Source organism: Haplochromis burtoni, unplaced genomic scaffold, assembly GCF_018398535.1.
Source record: "Haplochromis burtoni strain Fernald_Lab_line unplaced genomic scaffold, NCSU_Asbu1 Contig_134, whole genome shotgun sequence".
Lineage (NCBI taxonomy): Eukaryota > Metazoa > Chordata > Actinopteri > Cichliformes > Cichlidae > Haplochromis > Haplochromis burtoni.
Genome location: NW_024582495.1, coordinates 1,174,658 through 1,191,238, shown reverse-complemented (window position 1 = coordinate 1,191,238; position 16,581 = coordinate 1,174,658). Strand labels below are relative to the sequence as shown.

General features: G+C 39.7%; 1 protein-coding gene across 11 annotated transcripts in view; it reads right to left on the bottom strand.

The window, feature by feature from the left end:
* rap1gapa (RAP1 GTPase activating protein a) overlaps positions 1–16,581 on the bottom strand; it is a 53,266-nt gene that overhangs the window by 7,969 nt on the left and 28,716 nt on the right. For 7 of the 11 annotated variants that reach the window (XM_014336273.2, XM_014336265.2, XM_014336264.2 and 4 more), the window contains 14 exons: positions 11,716–11,809; positions 7,090–7,125; positions 6,015–6,062; positions 5,529–5,567; positions 5,020–5,211; positions 4,104–4,207; positions 3,559–3,637; positions 3,407–3,460; positions 2,945–3,028; positions 1,899–1,999; positions 1,606–1,735; positions 553–708; positions 405–476; positions 235–321 (listed from right to left, as the gene is read on the bottom strand). In XM_014336273.2, coding sequence (XP_014191759.1) covers positions 235–321; positions 405–476; positions 553–708; positions 1,606–1,735; positions 1,899–1,999; positions 2,945–3,028; positions 3,407–3,460; positions 3,559–3,637; positions 4,104–4,207; positions 5,020–5,211; positions 5,529–5,567; positions 6,015–6,062; positions 7,090–7,107 — 1,164 coding nt within the window. In that variant the 5' untranslated portion in view covers positions 7,108–7,125; positions 11,716–11,809. Of the gene's footprint in view, positions 1–234; positions 322–404; positions 477–552; positions 709–1,605; positions 1,736–1,898; positions 2,000–2,944; positions 3,029–3,406; positions 3,461–3,558; positions 3,638–4,103; positions 4,208–5,019; positions 5,212–5,528; positions 5,568–6,014; positions 6,063–7,089; positions 7,126–8,886; positions 11,810–13,835; positions 14,067–16,581 lie in introns of those variants that run through there. The other 4 variants (XM_014336266.2, XM_042224295.1, XM_042224296.1 and 1 more) reach the window with 3 other exon arrangements.

Here is a 16,581-nt window from a genome sequence, read left to right as displayed (position 1 = left end):
GTCATCCTCTCCTCCAACACCCATTATGGCCTGGCTGTTTAAGTGGAGCTCCTCATAAAGAGTCTCCAACAAGGCCGATCGTGTTCTCTCCTGTCACACACACACACACACACACACACACACACACACACACACACACACACACACACACAGAAATGAGGCCGAGGGAAGTAAATAAAATTTTTAAGGCTGTCAAAAGACGTAAAATGTTTTAAGTCTTTCTTAAAAACTTACCTCCAATTTGGCAAATTTCTCAGCTTTGTAGCAGGCATATTCTGCATTGATTAGCTTAGTAAAAAGGAATTCATGGAATTCGGGGCCCTGCATAAAAGGATTAGAGAGGTAAGGCATCTTCTCGGAAACTAAAAGATGATCAGTGAGGTCAAAGATCTTCATCTTCTTACTTTTTTAAAGATGGCAGGGTTTGGGAGGGCGGGGCCAAAGAAAGGTACATCATCCCGTGCTGTAACTGACACCTAGAAAGGAAGATAAAGATGAAGTGCAATAAATGCTTTCAGGAGAAAACGTCAGAAATGAGAGGAAGCGGGTTACCTTGTAGAGAACATTGTCGGAGCAGGGGTTGACCACTTGGACTACAATGTAAGCGTGGAGAAAGTTGGAGGCGATCATGTCTGGTACAAAGGGAGTATTTTCTTCTTGGAAAACGATGGCGACAATGTCATTTCCTATGTGTCTTTTTCTCTGCAACTGCAACATAACAGCCCAACAGCAACTTAGTTTTATATATAAATATATATATACATATTTTATATAAAAGGGTGTAAATGATTATTTTCTCATGTAACAATTGACACAATGAAAGGAGACAAATGCCAAGCATTAGATGAAATGTATGAACAAAGTTAATGCTCCCTGGAACTCCCTCCCTGGAAAAACAACTGGTTTTTCTACTGATTACTGTTAGTATCATATTACTGATAACACAAAGCTAGCTAACCAGGAATATTTCCAACTGAAAACATCTAAAAGGATTATGTGGGATGACAATTACACAGCATTTGCGTTAAAAAAGAAAAGACTACACAAATGTCTTTAATTTCTAGCACCAAATAAAGGCAAAGTCTGAATCTTTACACTACTAAGTCTATGAAACACCACCAGGGGGTGCTGTTTCCTCGATGACAACCTCCACAGAAACAGTTTGCTCAAAGTAGCCCATATGTAGCACTCACTGCTGCAGGAGAGGCTGAACATACAGGCATTGGTCTTATCTCTGTTTGTGGATGGCTTGATAGTAAATGATAGCATTTTTCATCTTGCGATCCTCAGTTTTTGTGTGAATGTGTGAGATAAAAGAGAAAAAAAGTTGCTGCGTGAGCAATGCAGTGCTACATCTCAGCTTTAAATCACTTCGAGGAATGAGTGCTGCTCACAAACGCAGACACCAAAGCATTCGCTGAAGTAATATATCTCAAATACCAGGGAGTTGTTGTTTTGGGTTCTTTTTGTAATTTTATACTGCAGGCTTTTTGCACAACAGGGATGCACATATGCAAAATATGGTTCTGTGATGCCCAGAGGGAACCTGCCTAACCATCCTTTGAATCATAAAAGGTGTGTTAGTCTGGTATTGCATTACAGTACCTGCTGGGTGTCCCCCTCTGTGTAAGGCAGCTTTGTGGACACATGAAACATGACCTCTTTGTTGCGGTAGTTGCAGTAGACAGATTCTGTGCCAGTCTGCCCGTGAGTCACATCTAACCCTCCGCGGAAACTGCAAGCACACAGAACCATGTCTAGGAGGATATTCTCCACCATCACTGCAGCAGCGTCACCACCTTTCATGAAGCTAGTCTGATGTAAATTGTAGTGGCATTATGTTATGAAATATTAGATGGGGGATATCGAATGCATTCAAACCACTGTGAGGACTTTACCCTTTAAAGTTATGCAGCTCAATTTTCTCTCCGAGAAACTCCAGGAATTCTACAAAGGCATGGCTCTCTTCGTTGTTGCCAAACAGCTCTTCCTCTGAAGTCTGTAACAAATAAAATTAATTTTAAAAATAAATAAGCGAGCGAGCTTTTTGCAGAACGATGAGAACAGTTTGTATGAGTACTGCATAGTTTGCAGATAGGTTCCTAATGACAGTGACGATATCTGAGAAGAAAAGGGAAAACTAATTATGGTAAGGTAAAATTGTTTTTGCTCAATAGTCAGCAGTGGCACAGTGAGAGCTGTATGTTGCAAGTGTTATTTTTTTCTGGAACAGATCACTGGGGTCAGTAACTAGAAGCGAGACAACGTGTATCCAGTGTGTGTTTTGCACTTTTGTTCAGACACGGTACATTTGCATTTGAGATAGCAGAGGTTGTTCCAATTAATTACAAAAGTAGGTAGAACATTTGAAATAAGGCTTTAGGAAACATTATGATTGTGATGGACTGCTGATTATCAATTGTCAGTAACTAGAGCTATGATCTGAATAAAAATGCCTCCTTTAAAACAAAGGGATGCTAACAATACCTGGGACAAGGTCCCACGGCTCATTTCACTATTTATGATTTGCTTTCTCTGTGCAGTGAGCCTATTTGATCATGCCTGAACATCCCTCCTGAATGTAAGAGGGTCTTTTCTATCTTTGTGAGAAGGCCAATTAGATCATTTAACATGTTTAACAATACATTTCAATTTCTGTAGTATTTGCAAAATCAAAAGAAAAGATTTCTACACAGTGATGTCTCGATTTAAAGGTAGAAAAGCACTCAACACCTCTTTTGCCACCCCACATAGTAAACAAGAGGGCTGTGATTGCCTCAGAAAAGGAGAGGGTGTGCTGAAGGCAGCCACAATGACTGGGCTTAAGTGAAAGCCATAATTAAGACCACAGAGGACCAAGTATAATAAGCTCCCTTAAAAATGGATCCAAGTACTTCTACAACACTGCTTTTGCACCTGATCACATCCAGGCTTTATTGCTTACCTGTCCAAACTTTTGATAGATGACTCCAAACTTAAAATTGTTGCTTATCACATGTTCATCGAAAGTGACAATAAGTCTTGAAGCCTGCAAAAATCACAGATATAACGTTAAAGAAGATGTATATAGCTATATCTAATTATATTTATCTGCATATATGATTTATTTCTCCTGTGTATACAAGATGTTTTTTTCCTTTTCTTTTCTCTCTCTCGTTTTTCTTTTGCTAACATGCTTCAGTGCAAAGGTTGATAAAAACCTCAATCCCATTCAAAGATGTACTGAAAAGTTTTACTGAAGGTAATATGAGGCTTGCAGTATATTATTAAATATGAAATTCCATCATTTCCCCTTCAACTGTAGGATATTGCTTAAAGCAGCTGTGAAAAAATCTAACCAGATGCTGAAAGCTCATACTTCTGGGCCTAGAAAGAAAACCCTGAAAATCTGTGATCCATAACTTACTTTGGGATAAAGGACAGGATAAAAGCGGTCCACGTTGACCTCTTCGCAGACAAGCTTGAATTTAAAAAAGCCGTGGGAAATAATGTCAGAATGTGCTGGAAGTGTCACAGCAGCTTATCTTTAGACAAAAAAATATAAAAATGGCTTCTTACCTTGGCCATTTGGACCACATTTGGAAACTCTGTCAGACAGGAAATGGGGATCACATCGTGGTAGGTTTTCAGCTTGGTCCTGATGAAGCCATAAAGTAATTAGTGTGGGTTTTATAGCCATATAACACGAAGCAGCGTTTCTCAGAATCTATCAGTTGGTGCAGAGATGATCCGGTATGGACCATGATCAAAGCTCCCCGCCCTTGCCTCTCTTTGCCTTCTCTCCCTTTCACCATCCCCACCCACTAACTGGCCAAAATAGTCCATCTGTTACTCTTCTGTGGAAATGACAGAGCTGTTGACACTCTTGCTGGCTTTACGACTCTTATGATAACACCCCAGGCGGATGTGTGTGTCCGGTCAATGCTGGGCAATTTAGGGGGTAAAAAATTACTCTGTAGCTAGAGCTTGTTGTTCACAAAAGAGGCAAAATCTTACACATTAATTACTTCAGATTATGAAGTAACCAGGCAGACTTAAATTGTTGATTTTCTCAGACAATTGGGCAACATTGTACTGAACCCTGCATGAAAATTAAGCGTTACCTGAGCATTAGACGCAGATGTTCCTGGTCACCGATCACCTCGTATTTTAGGGAGAACACCAGATGTCCAAGGACACTGTCCACTGAATAGTAATTAAAGTGTTCCTGAGGGCACAGCATACATTAGTACCACCATTAGTATCTGTCATAAAGAGGCACACATGTGCACAACACGGGTAAATGTGCTCCAGTTCATTCATTTCCTGTCTGAGTTCCTTTGTTTACTCGTCCTCTGCTACATGCAACCAATTTTGTTTACTGGTATTATGTGTTTGCAAGAACACTTGCAAAGTGTAATGCATCTTCATTAGCCACAGTGTGTGAGGTGCCTAATTGTGAGGCAGGCTTACTGTTTGTACTTTATTATGCAGAGATTTGCTTATTTCCTATTTGTCCCATTACTGTAATGAAGAAGAAGTAATGTGAAATATTTCATGACAGCAATGAGACTCATTTGAAGAGGAAGGAAGCTGTTATAATGAGAACGTGATGTGAATATGACTTTGGCAATATCACTGTGGAAGAAAACAAATCTCTGAAAAAATTGTAGTAATTTAACTAAGTAACTTAGTACAGTTATTAATATTCTCATTAACTGTAATTTTAACCATGAAATAGAAGAAAATTTGACAAATATAATGGGGGAGCAATGGGGGAGATATTTAAAATGCATCCAGCTAAATATAATCTATCAGGGACATCGAAATGTCACAGATGATATGGTTAAAAACTATGCTAAATATAGTAACGTACTCAGTTAAGTAGGTTTAAAATAGAGCTGCAGGAGAGGCAATACAAGAGGAGCCCTTAGCCAGGACTGCAAATCAGCAAATGCAAAGCTGATTTAACTTAATATGCATACTACAGTTTACTTGTCAGCAGCTCCATGTGTTTCTGTCATGTGCAGAGTAGCGAACCTTGCCCAGGAAATGTTTCCTGAAGAGCGTAGCCAGGGTGTTACATTCCAGCTTGGTCCGAGTGTTCGGGGACAGAGGCTGGAGAGGCTCCGTGTCTCCAGCCTGGCTCAGCTCATGGTTGGTCCCTTCAATCCAGTAGCCCCCAAACTGTGGCAGGAGGATAAGAGGAAAGGGGCTCTTTCTCCCCAGCACCTGTTTCAATAAAAAATAGCAATGAAACACAAAGTTACTTCTCAGAGATAGACAGTGAACTAAAAATTTGACTTGAGAAGAAATTAAAAAATTTAAAAAAATTAAATTAAAATGAGATTCGATTAGCCTGAGTATTTACTAGTTTAATAAGAATGCTCGTAAAATGTCTGATCATAGCTAGTCTTTTGAGGCTTAAATGAACATTTTATTGAGACTTTGGATGTCTACAACACTGAGTCAACTGCTTTCAATATTTCTATGCTTTTATTGGAATAAAATAATAATAGTAACAATAATACTGCAACACAGCTTCGTACCTCATGGACACTTGGGTACGGTATGTAATCCTCCTCAGTCTGGAAAAGAAAAAAGAAAAATGCCTTGTTTCCTCATCGAAGAAGGACAATAACAACAAAATAATAACGACTTTACATTCCCAAAGGACACTGTTTCAGAGTAATTGCATAACAGTTATGCAATGAAAATCTGTTTAGCAATGACACAGAAATCAGCCAGCAATGCACACCTTAATGAAAGTAAGACTATTTGGCACACTGGTGATATAAAATGCTTCATCACTTTATAATTATGTGTTCAAAAGCCCCTTTCAGAACTTTAGTCTACAGAGCTTAGCATCCCACTTGCTTGTTCCTGTATGGAACATGGGCGTTTCAGTGCATTATGAAGAACACGTTGTAATACTGAATGCTGAAATAATTGCCATGTCTGTCAGAGTAAGATAAGGTGGAGCAGCCGTGGACAGTGAGAATGAATAATTTGTGTTGCTACATGAAGAGTTATACCTTAAGAGGCGGAGGAAAGGTGCACCTCTGCTCATCCATCCTGTTCCCCTGTAAGAGAAGCAGGTTACAAAAGGACAGGAGGGTCACACAAAGTGGCACGGAAGTCCACAAATACCTAAAGTCAAGCACAAAACCAATCTATGAACACAAACTGTGACATAAACAAAAGGCAAAAAAAAATGATCAAACTCATTATGTAACAGCTCAGTTTTCCCCAGAGATGTGCAGCAGGCAACAAAGCAAAGTCAAAAAAGGGACAGATGGAAAAATACAGAAAGAGATCCATTATGGTCCTCAGAGTGAGGAGAGTGAAAGACGTTACAGACGTGAGTCTGGAAGTGACAGAGAACTTTATTAAACACACTGCAGAAAAGTGTGAATAAGAGTCTTGGGGTTAAAAAGATTTATAAGTGACAGTCGTACAACTGCACATGGGGTGTGTCTGTACGTGAAAAGAGAGTGAGGAGGATCGATGCAGAAAAAGAGATGCAGCGTTACTAAATCAAGGCTAGATGATGGCGCCGACCATCATGGAAGACGATGCAGTCATCAATACACTGTCCGACAGTGGAAATAGACAATCCTGCGTCACGTCCCATGCAAAAGAAGAATTACTGCCAAACATGAAAGAATAGTGTAGTGAATAGTGAAGCACCATTGTGACTGCAATTCATATTTTTTAAAAAGAAGATAAATGTGCATTTAAAAAAATAATGCACAGATGTTCTATTATAAAACACATGTCTTGTCATTGGGAAAGCATGAATACAGAAAACATCCTTCCAGAGTCGTCAGAAACCAGGAAATAGATTCTGAGGTGAGATAATGAGCTTACAGTTCGGCAAGCCAAAGTTTCAACCAGAACGTTAACAAAGACACCGAGACAAACACATTGACAACACTCCTCTGAAAATACTCAAAATCCCTCTCATGTTCAGAGAGATTATGAGTACTGCAGCAAAGGAGAGCCAAAGTGTTGCAGAATTAGGAAGAGACACTGGCTGGTTAGTTGCTTATTGAGCACAGCTTAGTGAGCCAAGACAAAATACAGAGATGCGATCTTTTATCATCTTACCTGCATCTTTTCAATCATTTCAAATAAATCTGGGGTCTGGAGAGAGGAGAGTAAGATTCAATGTTTAGGCTTCTTTGTCTTGAGTGCAGAGGTTAGTTTGCCTTTGACAGGCGTTAGTGAAGGTTCGCTGAGTTCAACACTTTAAAATCATTACACTCCATCCAGTGACAGAAAAAAACATCTCTGGAACACCGCCTTTACATGGTTATTGTTAGGGTGTCAGATCTCACTGCTATATTTGCAATACTGCATGATGGGATTACATTAATTCAAGATAATGTGTGTGCAACATTCTATGCACTGCTTATTAGACATGAAAAAAATCCCGGTATGTGCATTTGTGCCAATACAGAAAGTGATGCTCTTTATGTTTCAGAGAGATCTATTCACTCTTTACAACTGTTAATAACCCAACATCTTGCAAAACAAAAATCCAAATAAAACTTTTAGAGGGCAAGAGGTCTATATAGTCAACATTTTACGTCTACAGTTAAGGTCTCTGAAAACCCCTCAGAAAGTATAATAATGCAACATTTTCTGTAGAAGTCTTCTGAAAGATGCCAGAAATGCCTTAAAATTAACTAATTAGGTGTTATTTGATACAAACCTGACATGGTTAGGAATGTGTTTGAGCTGTTAAAAGCATGAGGACAAACTGACCTTAAAAGAAGCATTAAAGTTTACATTTAGGAAAGCCTACAGTAGAACACATGTCGTAAAGCTGGTAAATTACACATTCTTAGCCAGCTGTTCCCACCACTTTTAAAACAGCCAACGTCTAAGCTCATATTTATTTTAATAAACATGTTATCTTATTGCAGAACATGATCTTGTCACATCTCACCGTCACGTGTGATCGACAGGAAAATGAAAAATCGACCCCTTTCTTTAGAACGAACCACAGTTTGTCTGGACATCACATTCCAAATCGCATATGTCATGTGAGCACAATGACAATAAATATTGCAAAAAATGATGAAAAACAATTGTCTGTGGACATATTGGTTTTCGGTAATTAAGTAAAAGGCTGAAAAGTTCAGCCAGTAAAGCCTGACAAAGTCAAACACTTTGTGTACAGCGCAATCGTGTCTTGGCTTTCAGTGTGACTGTGAGTAAAGTCCTCCACCATGTGCAAACAATAGTCCGCCACAAACCCTGAAAGTAAATAGCTCTGGGTTTAGCCAGAGATTCCCATATGGAAAACAAATGCAAATATTATGTCTAATAAGACTTATAAATTTACTATGATTTATTCATAAAAGTGGGAGCTTTCGCATTATACTCACGGAACATAACAATAAGTATAACTTGAATATGAATTGTGTTACTTTCAATAAATAGTATGAGAAGTAAGTGTTATAAGACTCATAAATCTATACACATAAGATGGATTATGAGTATGAGAACAATGGGACCTGCAATGCTTTGCTAGATATTATCTTTGGGCTTGAACAAAAACAAGTGTGCTATAAATGTCTCTCTCTCTCATATATCTATCTATTTATATATATATATATATATATATATATATATATAGATATAGATATAGATATAGATATAGATATATAGATAGATATGTCATTAGTTTGGAGTGACTGTCTGTGCCTTAACTTAAAGGCGTCCTCTCCACTTTGTCTGTCATTTGTTATAGATATAGATATAGATATAGATATATAGATAGATATGTCATTAGTTTGGAGTGACTGTCTGTGCCTTAACTTAAAGGCGTCCTCTCCACTTTGTCTGTCATTTGTTGATGTTTTGTATGCAGCATGTTCCTAAAATAAAGCTACTTACATTGCTGGGTTTCTTCCAGTGTGTCTTTGTCACCATTGGAGCATAGTTGTGTTTGTCAATATTTTTAGCCATTTTTAATTCTCCTTGACAAAAAGTCCTGCAGCTTCAAAGATGTCCCAGTGTCACTGACTTCAGCAGATTTGGATTAAACGCTTCATGACTGCTGTGCCTTTCTGAAATGGCAAAATCCTAGCTGCATCGCCGCTGTTTGCAAGCATCACTGACAAAGTGTTGGATCAGACAAAGTTGGTGACAAGATCCACAGACTCTCCCAGTGTGTGCTCTGAGCATACAAGATTATCTGCAAGTTTATGTCTCAGGTTGCAGGCAAACCTGCTATTGCTTAAAGCTGAGAAGTAATCCTCTGACTGAAGCTGGAGGTGTCTAGCCTTCTGCTGATCCCTCTTTGTCGCTCTCTATCTCTCAAAAGCATTGCAGGAAGAACTCCAAATTTTATACCAACCACCTCTGTCTTTACTACTATCTGTATCCTGGCTTAGGCTGACAGGTGGCAAGAGGTGGAGTCCAACCGTTCTACGGTCACAGACAACAGCTGCAACTATGTCCTGTTTACAGATCACCTATTACACTAGAATCAGGATATAGCATAAAGTAGATGTTAGAAAACTATGCAAACCAATGGTAGAATGAAAGTAATAAAAAGGAACAATCTTTTGATGAAAAACAAGACATCTCATTTCTGCAGAAATTGACAAAGAGGAGGCGATGAGGGGATCCCCAGGGAGCCAAGCTAGCACACACAGTGCAGGTGTAGAGCTCAGACCTTTCATTATGAGAGCTAATAGGATCGCCATTATGACAAGAGACAAATTAAACACGCATGGCTTCCTCTTGCTCCTCTTGACTTATCAGCTGCAACGCCGTACATCCTCGCAGAGCTCATTAAAACTTCAACCAGCTCCATGAAGTGGATCAGATGGATACACGTGAATGTGAAATTCACATGAAGTCTGGTTCTTTGTTCTGCATTTTCATTCCAGGGCCATTAAAGATATTTCCTGACATCTCAAATTTACAGAGCTCTGTAAAAAGTCACCCTGACTGGTGTAACAAATCAGTAAAAAAGGTTGTAAATGACATAAACATGTTTTCATTAGAAAGCTCACCCACAATTACTCATGCAACCCTTTCCAAGAGCAGTGGACAACAGTTCATGATTATTTCAACTCTTGGTTTTGGTATACTAATACACTTATTTCTTTAAGCACTACGGTTCTGGTGAGTAGGATGTTTCAGTTAGGGTTTTTTTATTTATTTTTTTATCTCGGCCGTTTCTGCCACCAAAATTTGAAAACTATCACTTTTAGAGTTTTGCATTACATCTCTAAGAAATCTGCAAGATTATTAATAGGACAGTTCAGTTTGAATCAGGCAATGGCCATAAGAGCTGATGGGGTTAATTGCAGATTGACCTGCTTTTCGCAGGGCTCTAATTAAAGTGATACACTCCTCGGAGTCTTGCTCCACTGAGCCCTTGTTGTACTACAGCACACCACATTACCACGCTGTCCCTAAAACTCTTTCCATGCTTTCCCTTTTTCTACTTTCTCCTCAATTAAAATGTGCAAAAAGGGAGTTGCTATCCTTAAATGTGTAAGTGTCAAACTAAATGTTCGACTAACTGGTAAGTCTGTTTTACCTACAGATGGTGCATGCTGCAAGGATAAGGAATGATGGTTTCAGCAATCCAATCTCTGAATTCCTGAATTCTTAATCCCTTTCTCTTCCTACTCTCCCTGCTTTCCCCAGATGAAGGCAGATTGTGAGAACTGTAAGCCCGTTCCAAAGTGCGAGGGATCTTTTGAAAGCAATCCGACACGAGTGACACTGTTCCTGTCGTTTAATCACCGAGGAGCTAGGAGCTATTCAGTTTCTAAGATCCCAAAATATCTCTGCCAGGTTTTCACATCAATCACAGAAGTGCTAAAGGTAAGCATAAAGATTCTGACAGCAAAATAGATTTGCTACGGACGTGACAGTCTAAACAGATTTATTGAAATTATTTCCTCCTATTTCATTTTCACTTTTGGCCCTTTTCCCTACACCTTCAATAACAGCAATTTAGTATTTCCTCAAACCATTTTTGCTGAAAGAAAGAATATCAGTTCTAGTATAGCTGATTCATAAAGGCAAAAAAATGCTTTAGTGAACAGGAGGCAAGCTGAATGTGATGAATCTGAAAATGACATGACAGCTAATAAACCGCAGGCATTAAAGAAATGGAAGAGCACAAATCTTCACACTGAAGCTTAGCCTTATGAAAACCCAGAGGAAAATAAGCAAGGCTCAGGAAAGCATAAAACAACTGTGTAATAATTGAGCCCCACTCAGTGTTATCATGCATAATTGACATTCCAATTAGGTTACACCTCATGGATGATGATGGGCATGAAGAAGCTAGTGTTTTGATTTAAAAATGACTCATTCAGGCTTTGATTTGTTTGCTCTGATGGAATCAGGCTTGTTAGGCTTCAATTTAAAAATGGTCAGCATTCGGCTGACAATTTCCTTCTAAAAATAGATTTCTATTAATTGAATCAGTCAAACATAATCATCCAGACACAGAGCTCTGTGTGCTTTAATACCACAAGTTACACAAAAGAAAGCAAGGATAGAAATCAAAGTAACACGCCATGAAACTGGGTCTAACACATCACAAGAACACTGAGCAAGTGCATCCAGACAAAAGCAAGTGTGGAGACAAGATCAGCTGAGACACGTTAAAAAGATCAAAGAACGAGGGGGTCACACAGAGGTCTTTAATATAGGTCAGCAGTCAAAGTGCAAACTCAATTTCCCCAGTCCTACCTTTTGAAATGGTGAGGCAGTGAATGGGAGCTTAGGCTGGAGCAGCTGGGGCTCTAGAGTTGCAGAAATTCGGGGGTCACTCCCATCTTGTTTCCTAAAATCAGATAGATGGAAGAGAAGATTCGGTCAGAAAAGGTCACCCAGTTTGAGATCAAGCAAGAGGACAACAAAAGGTAATGCCTCAGGAAATGTTGTTGATCTCTTTAGGCAAGAAAAAAAAAGTCGTATGGAGTGTACGAGGTACTTGTAGTGGTGTAAAGTCACCTTTTTGAAATTAGGTTACTGTTACATTGCTCTTTAAGTGAAGCACATTCCAACCTGACAACAAAATAAGGTCTAATTTACATCAGAAAGTAACAATACATCAGTTTTTAATTGATATTAAATTTCAAAATCCTGTTTTCCAACTGGTTTGTTTGATCTGCAGCGTCATAGTCATCGCGGTTGAAATCTGTTGAACAGTATCAAATTTTATAGCTAAGTTACATCTGACACAAACCCCATGATTTCTTTGCTGTTTATGGTATAAGAAACAATAACTTCCAAAAGATTTCACCTTTTCTTTTATCACACAATCTACCTCACAGACACCTCAGGGGTCTCAGGGAACAAGACCAATACTTTCACATTTATCAAAACAAAAGCATCTCTAATCCAGAAGAACGACACACTGAACAATACTAATGTGACACATCTTTTGTTCTAAACTCAATATCTCTACCAGAACAGCTTTCTCTCAGCATGATGACTGATCAATACCTCTGATGAATATGGTGCTGTATTGACACCGACAACTGGTCAGTTTCCACAGCAGCCTTTAAATTTCTGCAATTTATTTCAGTCTCTTTCATATGCGTACAGCGATTAATCATCACAGAAGAACATCTGAACTGATCACGAATCAGCGATAATATCATGAATTATGTGTATGTCTGCCGACGATTATTAAAGTAGGATACGGCAGCTACGATGAAATATGTTCAGGGTGCGGCGTACCCCAGCAGCCGAAAGGCAAGACACTCCGCAAGCAGAGAAGTATTACTCTACGCCCTCAACAACTCCAGGGGACAAAATGGAACACTCTTTAAAAAAATTGTTATTTCTCAAAGAGATAATGTTGCTGACTGTGCTGACAAAGTATTCAGTTATCTGAGTGAATGTATGGAGCTGCAGCGGATGGTCGGATGCTGAGGTCGGAGCTGCTCAAGAGGGACACTGGCTGAGATGGAAATCGGGTTTCACATGCCCTGAGAGCACTCACATTCAAATTTAGGTGAAGAAAACAGAGCATGAATCATTAGTACACCCTGCTGCCGCCCTGCTATTACACAACAAGTGAGTCTTCAATCAAGAAAAGTCCTGCAGCAAATGAAACTGGAATATTTCTAAGCTCTTTCTCAACAGGCTCACACGAAGAGCTCTCCCAAGGGAGAACAATATAGGAAAAGGCATCAGCTGTCCTGAACTCTTAATTAGAACTAATGCTCAATAGATCGTCAGGACACACACACACACACACACACACACACACACACACACACACACACATATTTAATTATGCAAAATGAATGAATGGTTTAAGCAAAATGTATAGTCCCAAAGAAAATCTAGGTAATACTAGAAGCATGTCTCCCTATAGGAGTCATATTGTGCACACATTATTATTCTACAAAAGACAGTGTACTGGGAATTTATAATATGCATACACCACTCCAGAAAAGTATCACAAAAACATGCATGAGGGTAAAGTCCAACAAATGTCCAGCACGAACTTGTCCTTCATCATAAGCATGTGAGGCAGCACAAATAACATGCTGCTGCTCGCGGACACCTGCTCGGTTCTATGTAGGACTACCATGTAAGCCGTCCTGCGGATCAGTTTGCAGCATAAAGCCACAGCCTTATCCCAACACCACAACAAATTACATAACACACCCCAGCTGGTTGGCAATGCAGCACAAAAATCAGCCGTGTGAAGAAGTCCCTGTGTGTCATCTGAGCAAACTGATGTCCTGCATGGAGCAGAGCAGGAAACTTACTCACACAGTGGTGTGGCAGCTGTACACTTGGCGCTCCCCGGGAAGTCAAGCCAGTGACCGGCACTCGGACGGATAACTCACCGTCCACGCTCCTTCCAGAGTTAAGCTTCTCTCTCCCTCGTACTTTTCTCTCTCTCTCACTCTCTCGCTCTTATTATTCTTAATTCTCCAGCTCCAGCCCGATCACTCGCTGATTCTCATCAGTCGTTCACCTGCTGGCCTCACGCTCAGCTCTTTAGACTATCGCACACTCCCAGTGAGCATCCTCTCCGATTCTCCTCCCTCACTCTCCCTCCTCCCACCCAGTCACACACACACGTGCACGCTTTAGTTGCCACTTCCTCCATCTCCACCCTCTTTGTCCGCTCTGCAGCTCTCACACACAACCCGATACTCCAAAACCTACACTCGACACTAACACCCACCAACCCCCCAACCAATACCACTTACAATCTCCCTTATCCCCCTTCCAAAGAAGGAGACCCCCCCTCCCATTCAACTGAGAACTACTGAAGTCTGCAGTCAAAAAGAGAAAGCATAGATTTTTAGGGTAAAGGGGGTTGTCTTCAATCCCCACACTGCCTCACAAGCCTGCTCGGGCTGTTGCTGTGGCAACCAACGTAAGCTACACATGAAAAAAAACCCACCCACATGCACATTCATGTTCATTATCATAGGACATGAACAAGGTGATTATGTTCAACATTAAGCACCCAGAGATGAACAGACATCGTAGCCTCCCCCAACACTCATTGTGCAGGATGAGAAAACATGTGTGGAAAGGTTTTTAATTACTGTAATGAGTCTCATTTAATCCCCAGATACATGTGCGTTTCCGTCACTTAGCTGACATCCACAGTTCCCAGCAGACCTCCGACTAATGTCACCAATAGACAGATAAATCCCTGCTAAATAATACTTTAATGCAAAGGAGTGTCAATCTATTGTTCCATTACTTAGCTTTTCAAAGTGTAAACCTGAACTACCAAACGGTGTGTGCGTATGTGTGTGTGTCAGACATGAAGAGATAATAAAGGATTACAGCACATTCATCATACTGTGAACCATTAAGAGCTGTGTATTGTGATAAAAACAAATAATCCTCTCAACTCGAAAAGCTTCTTGGGTTAAAAAAAGAGAAAAGAGCGAAGTCTATTATATCATTAATACAAACTTTGAAAAATGTCCAGATTACCAATAATCTGCTGAGATGCTCTTTCGAACTGTGACACTAATATCTCTTTCTCTTCTTAACGCTTAAGTGAAGAAAATCTGGTTCTTTTTTTTAAAGGTCCCAGTGACCTGGGGTGTAGGTTAAAAAAAAATGAAAATGTGGAATGTGACAGCTTTGTTGCGAATTATCCGATAAGAGCAGATACTGCTTAAATGCCCCGCTTAAAATCTGATTACCATGAAGTTAACACAGATTATTCGATCAGATTTCAATCAGATGAAGGGCATATGCATTTACAATGACAGCTTGAGACATAATTGAACACCAAATACTGACAAAGAAAATAGTAGAACTGGAAAAAATTTATAGCCACAAAGAGCTTTTTTTAAAAAAAAAAATCTGCTGTGGACAGTGATAGTTGTTTTTAAATTGACTGCATCTTTTCTGCTTCAGCATCCTCAGCAGAATCAGTAAATACCCTGTAACTGACCCAAACTGCAATAGATTCCCATCCCATTAGCCGCTGAAATGGCCTGTGGTCACTGCTCTCCTACCCCCATATCATATCCTCTGAGAATTGCTGCTGCGCTAAAAAATGTCCTCATCTTCCACGCCCTCTCTCTTCCAATCTCACTTTGAGCTATTTTTCAACCAAGAAGAGTTTGATAATAATCCAAAATCCTTTGAGACATAAAATCAAATAATCCCAGAGCTAAGTGAATCCTGTAAATCCCACAGGAGGTTCATTATTCCTGATGCAGGTTTCATTATTCTATTAACATTTCTATTTATACAACAAAATATTAAACTTCTTATAATTTAAATGTGCATCACCATGCTTAGCAAAGTATGCCCTGCAAGCAGCTAAGAATGTAATCTGTATGATGTGTGTGGGAGGCAACGTGTGACCTGCTAGTGACCTAAAAGGCTAGCTAAAGGTTTAATCACAGAAGCATTTCACATCAGTTACACGTCTGAGGTCTCCAGCAGGCAAGATGGCTGCTCTTCGGAAATTTGAATTAATTGTTATTTATGCATAACAACTATGTCTCCCACAGGTTGCAATTTAATTAGTGGTGGTCGACCTCAGGGGGGGTAGAACAGGAGGGCGGGCAGGGACTGTAAACAGCACTGAGCTGTAAGAAGTACAGCACTGAACGAATAACTGAAGGCATATCTCCAACAGACTGTCTACATAGATATTAATATTAAATATATAATACAGTTCAGTGTGTTCAGTGGTGAATTATGTCAAATGTTTTACTCCATCAGCTGTGTTAACTGGTAAAACAGAAGCGGGCAATGAATTTTCCCAAGTGGCCACATGAGAAACTGGGACTGTTATGGAGGGCTGCAAAGAAATATATTATAATGGTGCGCACCTCCATAATAGTCCTAGTCTCCCATGTGGCGTCTTGTAAGAATCAGTTGTTGTGATATAATATTAAATCCAAAATCTGAGAATCAAAGTCTATCAGAAATCCTTCAGCGGCACAATGTCGGAGTGTTCTCGTGCTGTTTTTGGATATGTTAAACCCTGCCTCCCATCACTCTTAAACAAATTGGCTGTTTAATCAAGCACATAATTTGTTTGCAAGGCAAAGTAGGAGTGCCAAGTGCAACTCAACTTTGAGGAAACTTTCCATCGCTATA